The 17790-nt window shown below is 49.1% G+C and overlaps 1 protein-coding gene across 3 annotated transcripts in view; it reads left to right on the forward strand.

Moving 5' to 3' along the window:
- SIDT1 (SID1 transmembrane family member 1) overlaps positions 1–17286 on the forward strand; it is a 98341-nt gene extending 81055 nt beyond the window's left edge. Inside the window, exons 17-25 of one of the 3 annotated variants that reach the window (XM_055002533.1) lie at positions 502–619; positions 1591–1727; positions 3226–3334; positions 5393–5469; positions 7875–7921; positions 9082–9187; positions 10584–10694; positions 13017–13130; positions 15902–17286. In XM_055002533.1, coding sequence (XP_054858508.1) covers positions 502–619; positions 1591–1727; positions 3226–3334; positions 5393–5469; positions 7875–7921; positions 9082–9187; positions 10584–10694; positions 13017–13130; positions 15902–15964 — 882 coding nt within the window. In that variant the 3' untranslated portion in view covers positions 15965–17286. Of the gene's footprint in view, positions 1–501; positions 620–1590; positions 1728–3225; positions 3335–5392; positions 5470–7874; positions 7952–9081; positions 9188–10583; positions 10695–13016; positions 13131–15901 lie in introns of those variants that run through there. The other 2 variants (XM_055002532.1, XM_055002534.1) reach the window with 2 other exon arrangements.
- The last annotated feature ends 504 nt before the right edge of the window (positions 17287–17790 follow it).

Below are 17790 nucleotides of genomic sequence, written 5' to 3' on the forward strand. Positions count from 1 at the left end.
ACACTGGATGTGAATTTTGCCAATAAATTGTATTTATTTTGGATTGCATATGACCAGTTGCATTGATTGCGTACACAGTGGATTACATGTGCTTCTATGAATTAAGGACAGGATTGTTACTAGGCAATTATATGATTACTTACCCTGTGCATTGTTTGTAAGTTTTCTCATTACACAGTTGTAGTTTTTGTTAGCTTTGCATTTAACACCGTGGTCCTTTCTGCTGTAGAAACTTTTTGCGTGTTTTGAACAGCAACGCTGGCACGCTGGCATCCACAGACTGCAACTCGGAGCCTTCTTCAAACGAGGGCTGACATTGCAAAAGAGCTTGGGTTTCTTTTTTAATTAGGGCTTTGCCGAAGGTTTCAGTTTGACAGGCTTTTAATGGCCTGCAAGGGTTTAATGGACCCCTGAGGAGACCCTGTCCAGGCTTACCATACGCACGAATGGATGAACAGGTGAATGAACGCTTTTATTCCTGCCTGCCTGCCTCCTTTTCAGGAGTACGGGATCCCCAAGCATTTCGGCCTCTTCTACGCCATGGGAATTGCTTTGATGATGGAAGGCGTTCTCAGTGCTTGCTATCACGTCTGCCCTAACTACTCCAACTTCCAGTTCGGTAAGTGAATGGTCTCCTTCAGCCTCAGGAGGTAGGGATGTCCTTAGACCGTGCACATCTGGTGCGGGGGCTTTTGTCATCCAGTCTCCCGGGCAGGGTCACCAGGATTCTTGTTTCAGTGGCCCTCCTCAGTTTTTATGGCGCTTGAGGCAAACACCTCGGAATCATCTCTTCATGTTTAGTCAATATGGAAGTTCTCCTGCTGTTGTGACTTGGAAAAAATTCTGCTTTGAGAACTTGTTCTGTGTGTGTGTGATGTGGACGTTCTCTCTCTTTCTCTCCTTTCCTGTTCCTACAAAGTGTTGAGATTGCAGACCCGGTAGAGAGTTTGTCTGCTACCAAATAGGGCTCTGATTTTAATCTGAGAATTAGGATTACTTCATTACTAACTTCTTTAAAACCCCACACTTCTGCTTCATGGCTTCACCTACTTTGTTTGCTAACCTTAATTGCCCCTGTTGGAAGAAACAACCATTGATGTCGACTTTGGCCCATACAACATTAGGCATTCCATCTCCCATATGCCACAGATTCTTGGGGATGATTTAGCTTCCTGCCTCACCTTTCCTTCTGCTTCCCCAGAAACTGGATTCCCTCCCACCAGACCCTGCCTACAGGTGCAGAGCTGTGCACACCCCCACATACACACACAGCAGCGTCCCCCTGATTTGATGTGCGCTCACAGCAGTATCCCCCTCGCTTGCTGTATGATTTATTGCTTCATTCAGAGATCCAGAACAGACCTGTGCTTCCAACTGTCTAAGAATCTTCACTTTAAGGCTACTGATAATAGCAGTAGCAAGAGCACCATCTAGCGTGGGGAAAAGGCTTTCTCTCCCAGGAGAATCATGACTGGGGATTGCTGTGTTTCTCTTCCTTCATTATTTATTGCCCTGGCGCCATCCCCATGCATGACGTTTTCAGGGTTGGAGAAGGCAGGCGGCAGACGCTCTTTTCTGCTTCTTCGACAGACACCTCCTTCATGTACATGATCGCAGGGCTTTGCATGCTGAAGCTGTACCAGACCCGCCACCCGGACATCAACGCCAGCGCCTATTCTGCCTATGCGTCCTTCGCGGTGGTCATCTGCCTGGCTGTCCTTGGAGTGGTATGGCTGCCTTTTACACGCACTGCACCTTGCCTGGGGTGGGCATGTGGGAGGATCATGGAGAGCAGAGCTGGGGGGCAACACTCGTGCGTAATCTCCACGAGGCTCTCTCAGCCCTCTTCAAGCGTCTGGGGCGGGCTTCATTCGGCAGCTGCTGAGTGGTAAAAGCCAGGAAAGCCACCAGCTCAGGCAGAAGTCAAAGGGAGCCCACCTTGGATTATGTGTGGCTAGTTTATCTTAACTAGGTTATGACTCTGGCTGCCCTTGTCCCTGGCTCACCACAGCTCTGCAGTTGTGGCCTTGAAGACTAGCTCAGTCTGGCAGACTTAGGTGGATCATCCTTTCCTCTCAAGTAATAGCAGGCTAAAGAAAATAATGCTGCGTTCGCTCAGCAGGAAGAAGCACACCAGAGTCAGCGTGGTGGCATGATTAGAATCGGGGGCCAGGATCTGGGGACACACTGGAGACGGAGATGGGCTGCGCATCAGAGCTGTTGTGCAGATAGGTGCCCATCTTGGTACCACCATTATATGCCCCCTCCATGTGGGATAGACTGGAGGAAGGCCTACCACACGACATCATTTTGATACGCTGCAACTGTGATCTTCTAAACTCGTGGTTGTAAGATTTTAACTGCCAGAAGTTTTACTTCAATAGAATGAAAACTTCTGGAATGAGAATATGTGTCATTTCAGGAGGCAGCATTACAAATGTTTTGTTTCCCCCAAAATGTGCAAGGGGTTTGATTCCCCACTCCTCCGCTTGGAGCCAGCTGGGTGACCTTGGGTCAGTCACAGCTTCTAGGAGCTCTCTCAGCCCCACCCACCTCACAGGGTGATTGTTGTGGAGATAATAATGACACACTTTGTAAACCGCTCTGAGTGGGCGTTAAGTTGTCCTGAAGGGCGGTATATAAATCAAATGTTGTTATGATGATGATGATCTTCATTGCTTTCCTCCCCAAAGGAGTCCCAAAGCAGCTTACGAAATTATTCTCTCCTCCTGTTTGTATGCTCACAACTTCCCTGTGAGGTAAATGAGGCTGAGAGAGTGTGACTAGCCCAAGGTCACCCAGCAAGCTTCCAGACGGAGTGTGGATTCAAAGCTAAATCTCTCAGCTCCCAGTCTGACAGGCTTAGCACTGCACCACAGTAGCTCTAGACTATTTTCGAATGATCAGAAAAGAAGATAGTTGAATACATGCGACTGTTTTGGCTGCACATCCAAACCTCCTCCCGAGTCTTCATTTCTCGTGCAAGGAGCCTTCCTTTGGTGCCACAGGCTCTTGCGTTTGAGGACAGCAACGTTGCCTGCTGAATCCAACCCACTGAAACCAACCCATTCCTTAAGCAAGTCAGTTTTTGAAAGAATCTAAGTCTAGAAAACTTGAACTGCCTTTAATGATTTGGCGGTGGGGAGAGAGAACTTTTTTTACACCTGAAAAACACGTTCTAGTGCTGGACGCAATAATGTCTTTATTTTTGTTGATTGCTTGCAGGTTTTTGGTAAAAATGCAGTGTGGTTTTGGGTCCTCTTCTCAATCGTCCACGTGGTGGCCTCGCTTGGTCTTAGCACCCAGATTTACTACATGGGCCGTTTCAAAATTGGTAAGGGTTGACTGGCAATGGACCCCTCATCTCTCTTGGAGGTACCATATTTACTTGAAGGCAAATCTGAAAGTAAGATGATCTCCTTGAACATGTTATACATACACAGAAAAAAATATTATTCAGGATAACTGATACTTGTGTGCAAATGTAAGACAGCCTCCTTTTTCTTGATTGCATACCTGTGAAAAAACCTGTTCTGGCATTTGAGTAAATCTTGTGAACCAAATGCACATCGATGGAACGCTTCTCCCATGTAGGAGAGCCGTTGTTAAGAGAGAGAACAGAACCCGCTCCGTTCCTGCTGCCTCCTCTGTTTTATACATGGCACCTGAAGGCCTCATGTCAGCTTTCCTGAGGGTTTCTTGCCAGGTCCTGAGCTTTAGCCCTAGAGAAGAGCACCTTGCCCCCCCACAGATGCTGCTGTCATCTCTGCCCAAGCAGTGGCTCTCAGACTTTGGGAAGTGAGATTCGCTTCTAGCTTACTCTGCTTTTCGGGACCTTCTTACCAAATAACTCTTTGCTACCTCCCTCCCTCCCAAACAATAAAACAGGCTTCTCACCTCAATTCACATTGAACAGGTTTATATTTTATTGTTTCTGTCAAGTATTTATAAACACAGAGTACCTGATCTATCGATGTACTGTATTTCATGGCCCTTTCTCACATTATGCAGAGCCAAAAGCATATTTGCCATCAGGCCTCTCAGAGCTCCTCTGCCTGGCTCTTCCTCCTCCTTCCAGGCCTTTTGATCCTCGTGGGAGAATCCCACTGCATGTCTAACGTGGCTTACCTTCCTCCGGGTGGTGTCGGATTTCAGGGAAGGACTGGGTGGGGTGTGCACCCACGCACATTTGCGTCCTGTAGGAATCCAGCCACCCTCAGCGACCAGCACAGTCCAGTCCCATGTTGCCAAGCTGGCAAAGGGAGCTTTGACTCTTGAAAGCTCAGACCTTGGAAATCTAGTTGGTCTTCAAGGCGCTGTTGGCCCCAGATCTTACCCATCGACTGCAGACCAACCCAGATACCCGCCTGAAAACCCCCTCATAAGTTTCTTTTCTCCTTTCTTTCCTGCTCCACTTGGCCTCAGATGTCTCTGACTCAGGTAACAAGCATCTCGAATTAACCCCCCCCGGGGGGGGGCAAGGTTTGGGCTGACCACGAAGGGGCTTTAGCAGGGAGAACAGGAAGCTTTTACCTACCTGGCCCTTGAGCGAAAAGTCCGTTGCTCGGACCTCACAGGTGGCCATGTCCTCTCAGGATAGACATAGCGAAGTGTTCTGTAGTACAGGGGTCCTGAACTACACAGTTGATCCTGTGGGCGCTTTTGGGCTGTTGAGGCTGGGGTGTGGGCGCTGCCACAAAATGGCCACTGTGGCGTGCTGGGGCCAGTCACAGAATGTCGGCACTCTGCAAGCCGAGCATCCGATTATGATGAAGGCAGCTGTCTTTGAATGGACACTCCCTGCAGACACAATTATGATTTCTGCTCCAGGGAAGTGGAGGAAAGCCAGGCCTAGCAATTTGCTTCAGGGAAGAGATATTTTGGAGAAAAGAAGCAAACAGGGCCGTTTCCAGACGGCCCCCCCGCCTCGCGAAACGTCGCGCGTCGTCGCGCGTCGTTGCGCAGAAAACGCGAAATATCGCATTTTCTCGCGCGAGTTTTGCGCGACGTCGCGCAAAACTCGCGCGAGAAAACGCGATATTTCGCGTTTTCTGCGCAACAACGCGCGACGTTTCGCGAGGCGGGGGGCCGTCTGGAAACGGCCCAGGTGTCAGGAAAGAGATCAGTGGATGATAAACGTAGGAAGTGGGGCTGTGTGCCAAGGGTGGGCAGACGTGAATGGTCCCACCCGCAGGCAGATGTTCCAAAGGAGATGTGAACGTCTCTTGAGCAGCCAGCCATTAGCATCCCCCTTCCTAGTTTCACCTGCAACTCTTGTCCTCACAGGGCTCTGTTTGGCCCTCAGTGTGCTCTTTTGCTGCCTGCCTCCTTGGCAGTGGACCATGACGTTGTGGTTCCTTTGCCAGATCATCCGTGCTTTTGTCTCTGGCAGATCTGGGGATCTTCCAACGCGCGTTCATGGTACTGTACACTGATTGCATCCAGCAGTGCAGCCGGCCAATGTACATGGTAAGCATTTCCCTCAATTCACCCCCAGTTGCCTTTCCCAGTTGAGTATGGGTAAACGTGCGCATGGGCAGGTGGTGCCTGTGCCTTAACTGGTCAGCAAAAATTAGTAGCGTTATTTTTATTCGACCATCTAGCAGTGTGGGTTGGGCAGTATCCTGCTAATGTGAGCAACTGAGCAATTGCTCACAGATTCTGACTCCTCCACTCACAGCTTCTCAGGCGAGCGCGCAGCAGGTGTGCTCCCACCAGGCACAATAACATCGCTCCCAGTGGTGGCGGGCATGATCGGGCACTTCGCAGGGACCCAGATTGGCTCCTGTGGAGCGCAGGAGCATGCCCGCCCCTGGGCATGATGATGCCACTTCTGGAAGTGATGTTATCGCGCCCTGTTGCGTGTGTGAGAGGATCCGAAAGGTAAATGCCAGGTCCCCCCTCCCGCTGGGCAGGTAATTGGGACCTGGCAACCCGATCCATATATCTAATTCTAATATATATATCTAATCTAATGTAGCCTTGTCTGTGGATACCTAAATCCAGAGACTGGATCCATGAACAGACAGGACATATCATTCTGCAAACCTGAGAAAAACCCAGGTTTGCAGAAAAATCTAAATCTTAAAAAATAAATAAATAGGGAGGTTAATTCCCCTCCCCCCCGTAATAGATAGGCTGCCTGTAGCTTTAAGTATTGAATACCCCTAGTCAGGGCTTTTTTTCTGGGAAAAGAGGTGGTGGAATTCAGTGGGTTGTCCTTGGCAAAAATGGTCACATAGCTGGTGGCCCCGCCCCCTGATCTCCAGACAGAGGGGAGTTGAGATTGCCCTCCGTGCCGCTGAGCGGTGCGGAGGGCAGTCTAAACTCCCCTCTGTCTGGAGATCGGGGGGTGGGGCCACCAGCCATGTGGCCATTTTCAAGAGGTGCTGGAACTCCGTTCCACCGCGTTCCCGCTGAAAAAAATCCCTGCCCCTAGTGGCCATTGCTAGGCAACCACAGCAGTATGGCCAGCTTGCAAGTCTTTTACTGACAGGATTCTGTCAATAAAAGGCAGTTGGAGGGGGCAAGGCCCTTTCCTGGGGTGTCTTAGTTTTTGAGGGAGGACCCAACTGGGTCAGACCAGCAGGAGTCACGGGCAGCTTGCTACCATGTGATTCTGTGACTTCCCTGGGCCTGGCTGCTTTCTACTGTTCAACAGCAGTCACAGTGAAGTGGTTAGAGTTTCAGACTAAGATCTGGGAGTCCCAGGTTCAAATCCCCCCTCTGCCATGGAAGCTTGCTGGGTGATCTTGAGCCAGTCACACGTTCTCAGCCTAATCTACCCCACAGGGTTGTTGTGATGAAATGGAGGAAAGGAGAATGAAGAAAGCTGTTTTGGGTCTCCATTGGGGGAAAGGGTGGGGTATAAATTTATTAAGTAAATAAATAATTGCTGTAGGGGGATAGATAAAGGGTAGCTTGCTTGGTGGGTTGGAAAGTAGGAAACAAGGTGACATGAGGATATGGGGGGTTACCAGGAGGAAGGAAAGAGGAAATAGTGTAAGGAAGGGATACAGGAGAAAGTGAGGTTGAGCCCCCACACGTCTTTATGGGTTCCCCACCACACAGTGGGATCCTGGCCTGGTGCTCAGTTCCATGCAACTCAGCCGGTTTTCCTAGGGAGAAACTGCCAAGGGAGTGAAGGACGGAAAACTGGGGGAGGTAAAGGTAGGTTGGTTGGTGTGTGGGAAGCAGTGAAGGAAGCAGAAAAAGGAGGGAAAGCTGTGAGGGCCCTTCAGGGAAGGGAGAGTGGAAATAGTGAGGGGGGAGAAAATAAGGTGCCCCTTGCAAGTCCTTGTAGGTCCCCCACTTGTTATTACAGTTGTTAAAGCAAAAATTAATACGTGCTGAAATCTCTAAAGCTTCTACAGAGGGACCTTAAATTTTAAGGGCAAAGTTAAGCATTGTAAACTTCTGATTCAAATGCATGTTTGTTACAGAGCACAGGCATTGGAAGAGGTCTTTAGAGACCATCTAGTCCAACCCACTGCTCATTCCGGAAATCCAGTGCTAGCACATCCTGACCAAAGTGGCCAGTGCTTGAAATCCTCCAGTTCAGGAGAGCTAATTGCTTCCACTGTTCAACCTCCAGACATTCATCCTGTAACTTAAGCCAATGCGATTGAGTCCTTCCCTTAGAGTCGGTGGAGAACAAGCCTTTACCCATTTCCTAGGGGGAATCCTTCAGGCTTGAAATGTTGCATAACTTTCAATTCTTGAAGTTTACAGTCCTTGAAAATCAGAACGTGCCACATGGCTGGATTTGTGTGCCTTCAGCATTTGACCCTCTAATTGCAATGATGAAACGTTCCGTTTGGGACTCTGTACGTATCTCTGGGTGGCTAACGGGGGTTCTTGTTTCCCTTCCCTAGGACAGAATGGTCCTCCTGGTAGTTGGGAACCTGGTGAACTGGTCTTTGTGAGTAGGGAGCGTCTGATCATGTGTGGGGTGTGTGCGTGTGATTTTAGCACTCTTGGGGCTTTGGAGTGTGCCATAAATGCTGCCCTATAGGAGATGAATCCATATCCATTCCAAAAGTACTTTCTTCCATCTGAAGCAGTGCCCCCTTGTCCCTGGCCTCTGTTTCCCAGCAGCCTCGAAAGCCAGAAACCCCTTTCTAAAGAAATTGACACCCCCAATTTCTCTTTTTTGTTGCTTCCTCCTTCCCTCCCCCCCGCCCATGATTAATTTTGGAAGAGCTGCTGGATTTTGAAGAGGGTTGTCTTAGAGTGAGAACCTGCTTCTCTTTCAGGGGGCAAACAGGCAGCCCTTAGCAGTGGGGCTATTTCCATTTTACCCATGTAGACCCTGCTCCTTTTTTGCCTGTCCTACACGGCTTCTGGGCCAAACCCTCCCTGTTGTTGCAGCTTATCTTCCCGCAGCCCCTTCTCCCAAAGACTTTTAGCTTTCTGGGATCAAATCCTAGCCTGGGAAAAAAGTGCCTGCAGAAAGAGGAGAGCTGTGGGGAGCTAAGTCAGGACAGGCGGAGAGGCTTTCATCGTCTGTATCCATGCACCCCTTTTGGCATTTAAAGTTGGATTGCCCACCCTGACTCTGTTGGCATGACTGGGACATAGTCCTTTGTTTCAAGGACTCGACGCTGCCACCATCAAGCAGATCCAGTTTGGGCCTAGGCTAAGATCCTTTTCCACTGCTGCCACTGAAGCTCCAGATTGCTTCATTATTTTATTTATTTATTTGCCTTTGTATCCCGCTCTCCCCGCACGCAGGCTCAGAACGTGCTCACTTCTTAAGACGATTTGAACCCCCCCCCCAGAGGATTCATAATGTGGGTGTCAGAAGAATGTCAGAAGAATCTCACTCTATCATTCCCTTTGGGGGAGAAGGGAGGATTTTATTCGTATATTGGTTGACTTCTAGATTGCCTTTTGACAAAATGGCTACACAAGATGACATATGATTGTAACAGAAACAATTAAAATAATTTTTAAAACCAAAGCAATTGTTGTGATTATGAGCTAGAAAGTAATAGTCAGAATAATTAATCCAGAAAAATGTGGGCGTGGCTTTGCACCTGCATCTTGGGTTATGTAGTCTTTATCCTTCCACTTTTGTAGTGCCATTTTTGGACTGGTGTATCGTCCAAAGGACTTTGCCTCCTACCTGCTGGGCATCTTTATCTGTAACCTTCTGCTGTACTTGGCCTTTTATGTCATCATGAAGGTAAAACAGCACTGCCAAACTTTAAACACCTGCCTTTCTCAACAAGAACAGGGAAGAGGGGGCTTTGTGAAGCTGTTTCTCCAAATGAGGGTTTGCTCTCTAGGCCTGCCTGTCCAGAGACAGCTCAAGAGAATAGCAACAGGTCCTCCAAGTGCCACAAAGGGACGGGACATGGCTCAGTGGTGAGATCACATGGTTTGCATGTCAAAGGTCTGAGTTCAACTCCCGGCATCTCCAGTTGAAGGCTTTCAAGTAGTGGGGCCAGGGAAGGCTCTGGAGAGCCATAGATAGGAACTATAGAACTTATCCAGCTAGAACAGATGAACCAAGGGGCAGAGCAGATGCTTGCTTTATGGGTTACTCCTGTAATAGTTGTTCACATTCGTGCATTCCCACTGGAATTCGGGGGTTCTGTCTGCAGTGCTTTGTGGAAAGGCCACCAGTCATCGGGTGCTATATGGATCGTTTTGAGCAAACGAGAAGAAAGCCTGTGATCTCACTGACACCCCATTATGCCCCCTGGCTGCTCTTTATAGATCTGAACAGATTGCAGTGTTAAAATGCCCAGTCTGCCCATTGACAGTCCAAAAAAGATAGCTTCCAGCAAATACGGTCTGATTTCATCTGCTTTTGGTTATCTATCTGGAAACGTGGCAGTAACATCCTGAAGGCACTTTCTCAGACAAGTCTTCCTTTTGCTTCTAGCTAGGTAGAAAAGCCTGAACCAAAGTGTGAATGGACCAAGAGGGGAACTACACAAGACGCTCAAGCGTGTGTCGGATCCTTCAAGCTTCTCTGGGTAATATAGTCTTACAAAGAACAGCCACTCCATGTGATTCTCAGCCAGGGGAAGAGCAGTGGAGGGGATTCTTGCAAAAAGCCTCTACTTGGGTTTTCCTCCAGGAGCTCAAGGGCTGGGAGGTGGTGGATGTAACAGGAGGCAGGAAATCCAGGGTGGCTTTTTACAAGAGAGACAGAGAATCCATGATACGATTCTCCACCAAAGGGAGGATTCTCTCTCTCCCTTTCTCTTGCAAAAAGCCGCCCTAGATTTCCTGCCTCCTGTTACATCCACCACCTCCCAGCCCTTGAGCTCCTGGAGGAAAACCCAAGTAGAGGCTTTTTCAAGAGGAGAGAATCCCCCCTCCACCGCTCTTCCCCTGGCGGAGAATCGCACAGAGCGGCTGTTCTTTATAAGACTACACTACCCAGGGAACCTTGCAGGACCCGACATGTGAAGAACACTTGTTGGGCGTCTCATGTAGTTTGGCTCCAAGAAACAGGACAGGCATAGTCAGTTTCTTGCCATGGGGTGCTTGGGAAGAGCCCGCTGCCATTTCATTTACTTGTGGGGTTCAGAGCTCCTTTCCATCATCTTTCCTTTTTCTCTTTCCAGCTCCGTAGCTCAGAGAGGCTGCTGCTTATCCCTCTATTCTGCATCGTGGCCACAGCAGTCGTTTGGGCTGCAGCCCTTTATTTCTTCTTCCAAAACCTTAGCAGCTGGGAGGTAAGGTTGCCCCCTTTTTCCCTTTGGCGTTTCAGGCTGCTGAGCTTGCTTGATGCCACTGATGCGGGGGAAGGTCCCTGGTCACGGACATGCGGGGGGCCACCTAGCTGAGAATTCCACGAAGGGGAAGGGGCTGCAAGCCGGAGCATCAGCTTGGCATGCGGAAGATCCTGCCCATATCTGATCTGTGGCTCCTCCAGTCCAAGGATCTGGAGCAGCAGGGCTGGGAGAGACCGCTGGGCTTGAGGAGAGAGGAGCAGGCCGAGGGGGCAGTTTTCCGCTAGGTGGTCTCATTTGCCTCCAAGTGACATTGTGTGATTTTCTCAGTTGAGTAGCGTTTCCCCAAACCACATTATACAAACTGTCTGATCGGCTGTAGTGGTTAAAGGGATGGGCTGGGATCTGGAAGACCTGGGTTCAAATCCTGACTGTGCCGTGAAGTGCACTGATTGACCTTGAGCCAGTCGCATGCGCTTAGCCTAACCTGCCTCACAGGGTTGTTGTGAGGGTAAAATGGAGGAGGAGGCTGATGTTTGCTTCCCTGAGCTCCATGGAGGAAGGGCAGGATAAAAATGTACAAATGGAGCATGGCGCGGACTTCAGCTTCCTGAGACTCCATCTCTTTGCCTGTCTCTAAAAGCAAGTCTTCCTGACTGCAGTGAAAGGTTTGCAAGCACGGGGGAAGAATCCTCTGCCCTTCAGAGCATTCCCTTTGTGCCCTGCTCCCTAGGACTGAATTCTTAGTTCAGACCTCAAGGTCTCCCTTCTTTGTCCCCCCCGTCCAACTTAACATTTCAAATTCTGCAAAATTCAAAATGTGAAACAAAATTCAGTTGTATTGTACATGTAAAATATTTTTTTATTTCTACTTTAATGCCTCATGGGCTCAGATGTCTGCAGAAACTCTGAGAAGCATGAGAAAGCTCCAGTATTGGATATCCTTAGTTTTAGGAGTGGAGGGCACAAACAGAGTGTGAAATGCAGTGAGTGGAGTGCATCTCCAGGGGTGACGCTGTCATTTGCCTTGAGTCTGGTGCACATTCAGTTGTGTGTTCCTGTTGCACCTGAATTTGCACATCTACTCCACCCATCTGCATCCATCCCCCAATAAATTTTTCTGCCAGTGGGAAGTGAATGTGAGATCACACAGATTATTATTATTTATTCATTTATATCCCACCTTCCTCCCCACTGGAGACTCAAAGCATCTCACATCATTCTCCTCTCTTCCATTTAATCCTCACAACAACCCTGTGAGGTAGGTCAGGCTGAGAACGTGTGGCTGGCCCGAGGTCGCCCTTCCACAGTTAAGTGGGGATTTGAGGATGCCTTCCCCAGAACCTCCAGTTAAGTCAGTTATAGAAGCCGTGCCTGTTTTGTATATCGTTGAATCCAAGGTCAGTGGTGGGAATTTGCTGGCTGTATGATTTATGTTCCCTGACCTGGATAGCCCAGGTGAGCCCTGGTCGCAAAAGCTAAGCAGGGTCGGCCTTGGTTAGTAAGCGGATGGGAGACTTCCAAGGAAGACCAGGGCTGGCAGAGGCAGGCAATGGCAAACCACCTCTGTGTGTCTCTTTCCATGAAAGTCCCACCAGAGGTTGCCATAAGTCAGCTATGACTTGAGGGCACCAGCACCATGATTTATGTAGCCAGAGCATCACCAGCCCCTTTACTGATTCCTGGTAATCCTTTGGCCCAGTATGAAGTTTACAATTGGGTCGTAGACAGCTTCTCAAACCAGTAGCTTACATATCGCATAGTTATACCCTAAGCACAGTTACACCCTTGGCTTTGCAGCCATTGGCTTCAAAGCTGCTTAGGATGGCCCTGTTAGATCTTTCTGTGGGTTGTTCAGAAGTTGACATGCCACCCTTTTCAATGTGAAGTGGGAGGGGTAATGTCCAGTTCTACGTATGCAGGTAGGCAGAAGAAATTGTGGCTACCCACATTCTCTTTTCCACCCAAAAAGAAAAGGCCCAGGAACCCAAGAAAGCAATTAATCTTGCCAGTCTGCTTCTGAGACCTGGTGACGAGCAGGGCTGTGTGCCAGGCTGCTCCTTTCTACTCAACCCAAATGGTTTTGAGTTCTGGTGGTACCAAGGGGATGTACTCAAAAAAAAATTAACAAAGGCATCTTTAAAAAGTTGTGATTGTCTTCCAGAGAAATCGTGAGATGCAGTTTGTAAAAAGGTTCTTCAGTGCTGCATTCTAAGTTTCAAAAGGCGCAGGCCTGATGCTGTCACAGACTTCTTTGCCACAAACAATGGCCTGGATTTTTAAAAGAGAGCTGAAATCCATGAGCCTTGTCCTCTTTCTTACCAGGAAACCCCTGCAGAATCCCGAGAGAAAAACCGTCCATGCATCCTCCTTGGGTTCTTCGATGACCACGATGTCTGGCACTTCCTCTCGGCCACGGCCTTGTTCTTCTCCTTTTTGGTGAGGCTTTTCCTAATATCTCCATTCTCCTGCCATCCATTGCGTGCTTCTGCTAGCTGCACCTCTCAGCAGGTTCAATGCGATTTCCTGCAACATTCAAAGCACTTTTGTAATGAGATTCATGGGAACATTGGCTCCCTAGGAAGGGAAGGGATTGCTACCTCGAGGAGATGGGGCCTGCCCTAACCCTGCTCCACTAGACTCCTTTGTCAAATGCAAAGGAGGGCCTGATCTTTTCTTTTAAAAGAGTAGCACCTTTCCCCTTGCCTCATCTTCTTCCAGCCGAGGAAGGATAACTGAGAGCCAAGCTACAAGTGACACCTTACACAGGTTGGACACTTGTCAGCTTCCCTCAAGTTTTGATGGGAAATGTAGGCGTCCTGGTTTTACAGCTTGGCTCTCCATTACAGCTGCAAGACCAGGATGCCTACATTTCCCATCAAAACTTGAGGGAAGCTGACAAGCGTCCAACCTGTGTTAGGCGTCACTTGTAGCTTGGCTCTCAGTGTCCCACAGCCCTGCTCCTGTTCCATCAGCTTCCGATGGGCCGAACTAGATGATATATTGGACACAAGTTGGGTCACAAGAAACCAACCCAATTTGCAGTCATAGGTGACATTGGGGAACAAATGTTCCCAAGTGTGCCGGAGCCCAATTTGACTTGAGAGGACAGTATGGAGGGAGGAGGAACTTCAGCCTCCTGTGTCATTTCAAGGCAAAATAGTCATTGAGGGCAAGTTTGGCCCTCTGTGGGGGCCCATAGTGGCGCAAACATCCCCACTCCATGGCAATACCTGGTTGGAAACGTATTGTCTGGTTTGGCCCCAGGAAGGCAGGCTGCTCCACCTGCTCCTGCTTTCCTGGGAAGCTGCGCATGGGAGGGAGCGGATCTGCTGCCTGTGGCGTATCTCAGACGGGAGGAGAGTTCTCACTCCCCCCAGGTAACCCAGAAAAGCAGGAGGCAGCACCAGCCTTCTTCCCAGGTACCTGACCGAACACAGAGAATGGTTCCTCCGGCTGTGGGGTGCAGTTGGCTGCCGATCGAGCCTGCTGTTGAAGTGCACTCACGGTGTTTCGGTCAAATACGCAGTTATGCACTTACGCAGGGCTGGCGTCGGCATACCCTGAGGTGGGGCAGCTGCTGAGCCCCGGATCTTCCGGTGGCACCCACTGTTGCCTCCTCCACCCACCCACCCACCCACCCACCCCCTTGTAGTGAGCCCTCCGTCCAGCCTCACTTTCAGCTACAGCATAGTTTGGGAAGGGTGAGAGAGCGCTGGGAGGGCTGGCAAATGAGCAAGTGAGTGGGGGAGATAGTGGGGAAGAGAATGTGGACAGGGAGGTGTGCGGGGGGGGGGGAGCACAGTGGCAAGCAGAGGAGAGGAGGGCGGCCCAGGGCACTCTCTGCCCAGGAGTCTTCAAAACCTGGAACTGGCCCTGCTATGACTTGGGCCCTGTTCTTACTGCTCTCAGCGGAAACGGATAAGCACAGCAGGGTTTGACTAAGAACGGGGGCTTTTTTCCTAGTGGCGCATGCCGACATGTAGTACTGGCACCTCTTTTTTTTTTTAAAGAAAAGAAGCACAGCAAAGAACTAAAGCCCGGCCCTCCCACTGCCACACTTACAAAATATTGCTTCCACTTTAAGGGGGGGGGGGAAGTGAGGCAGAACAAATGTACATTTAATTGAGCAAATATACATAACGGTATTTAAAAATAATTTTAGAAAGAAAACAGCCTGTCCAATGCAGGGTGGGGGGTCAAGGTAGCCCATTATGTCCAGTGCCGTTCGTTGTGAAAAAGGAAGGAAGGAGTTGGTACTCATGGATACGGATGCACCTCCTCACGACTTGGGAGAGCTCCTCCCAAAGGTGCTGGTATTCAGGACGAGTGAGTACTGCCGTAAAAAAGCCCTGATTGTATCAGTATTTGATTTGCTGGCTTGCCCGTCCATCCGGTGGTTTGCAGTGACTGGGAATCTGCACAACAACTGTGGAAGGAAAAAAAGCATCAGCCAAGCCGAGATTTATCTGAATACCCCCTTTGTCATCATAACTTTCTTCCACTAGAGGCAGCAGGTGTGTGTGAGGGCAGTGGGGGCAGATTCCTCACTCGCTACAGTTCCAATCAGGCTCAAGATTACTCTCTCCTTTTCTGACCCACATTCATAATATTCATCCATAGGTGCCGGCAGCCAAGGCAAGTATGATAGAGGCAGTTCTATGCAAGCATAAGGTGGGGCTGGGTGGAAACGTGTTGCATTTTGAGCACAAAAAGGAGCAGGTGCAACCCCTCTCCGTGCGCTCCCTTTGCTTTCACCGTTTTGCATTCTCCCGGAGAGCTGGAAGTGCCCTCAAGCAACAGAGGTGCAGGCCTGAATCCTGTTTCGATCTTGAACATGCTTCAGCCAAACTGAAGCCCCTGCGCCGTTCCCCTGGGAGAGAGTTCTTCTTGCACCTGTTAAGAGTTAGGATCATGCTTGCAGTATAGCCATACCTATAAAGACAAAACACCCAGTACTACAACAAACAAGTTTTGGGGCACTGAATTTTATTCTGGCGTACACAAGCTTGTTTTAGTAAAAAAGAGGGCTCCATTAGCACCTGAGACCGGCCTAAATATGCAAGGACTATTAAAGCTGGAATGCCACAAAGAGGGCAACCATCTTAATGCTGTCTTGCCCTGGATAGTCCTTCAGGTTCATGAAATAATCTTTTCTGGTTTTCTTTTGTTTTGAGGATTAACCTTTATTTCTGCCTTGCTCATTCCAGGTCCTGCTGACTCTCGATGATGACTTGGATTCTGTGCGGAGAGACAGGATCCCTGTCTTCTAAGCCATGGGAGAAGGAGAGTAAAGACCTTCCATGCTGCTCCTGAAACCTTGGAAAGTTGCCAGTTTGTGCCACCAGTGGAAAACAAATCTGTCACCGTAGACAGAACTGGCTCCCCCTGGGCAGCATCACTGGAAGCCACTCTGAAGTTTAAAAAAAAAACCAAACAGAGAAACGGAATCTCCTTCTCGCCACTGGCCGGTTCAGACCAAAGGTCAAGATTCTAGCACAAAATCTGGAGGCGAGAGGAGCCCTGGCGAGGTGTAGATCCTCTGGTTGCGGCGTCCCATCTTGGAGGACGGTGGTGGGACTAGGAACAGCTTTCACTGCCCTGGAAAGAGCAACAGGAGGATGATTTCAAGCAGTCCCACCTACCGGACAAGCAGACAGGGATGTCTGGTCCAGCCGGGATGTGGAGCTTGATTGTGGATTCTTCAGCCTGAATGGACAGTGAACGCTGTTGCCCTTTTTTGCTTCCTCCTGCTTGATTAGTCAGCATTAGGTTACACTGGAAAAACAAACAGAAGTCTCGGCTCACCCTTAAAACTAACATCATTTATTCGGCCATATGTTCCTGTGTACCAGAGGTCGCTTCATCAGACGGGCACTCCCGACTCATGAAAGCTTGCGCTGCGGCTCAGTTTTGTTCACCTTCAAGATGCCCCTTTGCTGCTACAGACCAGCATGGCTACTCACCTGGAGTTTGCATTAGAACTTCTCCCACAAGACACCTGAAGCACTTCCAGAGCCAGCTCAGGCTGGCAAATAATTTGTCTTGGTGCTGGAAAAAATTCTTCACCTATGAGAGCTGCCAAGTTGGAGAGCAGGCTGCAGAAAACAGACTTCAGAAAGGGCTTTTCCAGCCCAGATACTCCCCAGTAACGCGCCTGCTGTGTTGCCATCTGAAACCTGCTTAAATATGTAAAGACTAAAGGTCATTTTGCATCATACAGACCAGCCTTTGCTTCTGTCCCCAAAGGGAAAAGGAGGGCTCCTGGTACTGACGGTATTGGGCACCGTTCTGGTGCTTCGAGGTCCTCGGCTCGCATCAGACTTCTGCCGGCCACCTCAGCTAAGGTGTTGCTGCTGGCCGTCTTCATAGCTGCCCCCCCCCAGCTCCTGTTGGGCGCTTGCGTTGCCCTTGCTCTCCCCACAGAATAATAATTTATTTTTCTCCCAAAGCCAGAAGCCACACAGGACAGAGTGAAGGGAGGCCCTTCGACAGTCTTACTCAATGGCTTTATTATTTAAAAACAAGATTATTACTATTGTTATATGTAACAGGAATTGTGTACATGTTTTGTCTTGCTAGACTTTTGAATTAAACAAACAAAAAGTCTTATTATTAGAAAAGTTTTTGCAGTTATTTAGATATGTGACAGTTGAGGTGCTAAGACATTTGGCCTTTTTCACTCCGGTTTATTAGGATAGCTGTTGACCCAGCACAAAACTACTGCACTAACTTAACTACTTAAAAGTATGTTGGTGAAAGGGCCAGACATGAGAATACTTCACTGGCTGATTTATCAGGGTTAAATGTGGTTAGTTTGCCGGTATTTAAAGGGAATAATTTCTTCAAAGCAAGGCTATTTCTGTCCTTGTATTAAATGCCCTCCAAGCTTCATCTGCTACTAGAAGCCAGCACACACACCCCACCACACACATCTCCCCTCCCCATTTCAGTCCACCCTAGCTAAAGAGGAGGCAGGCAACATCATCCCTTCCGCTTTTCAAACCCTTGCCTAAGCAAAAAAAAAAAATCTGATTTATTAATCTGATCATTTAACCCCAATAATTTAAAGCAGGGATTGTTTTAAGTATTTCAGCTG

Source organism: Eublepharis macularius, chromosome 18 (genome assembly GCF_028583425.1).
Source record: "Eublepharis macularius isolate TG4126 chromosome 18, MPM_Emac_v1.0, whole genome shotgun sequence".
Lineage (NCBI taxonomy): Eukaryota > Metazoa > Chordata > Lepidosauria > Squamata > Eublepharidae > Eublepharis > Eublepharis macularius.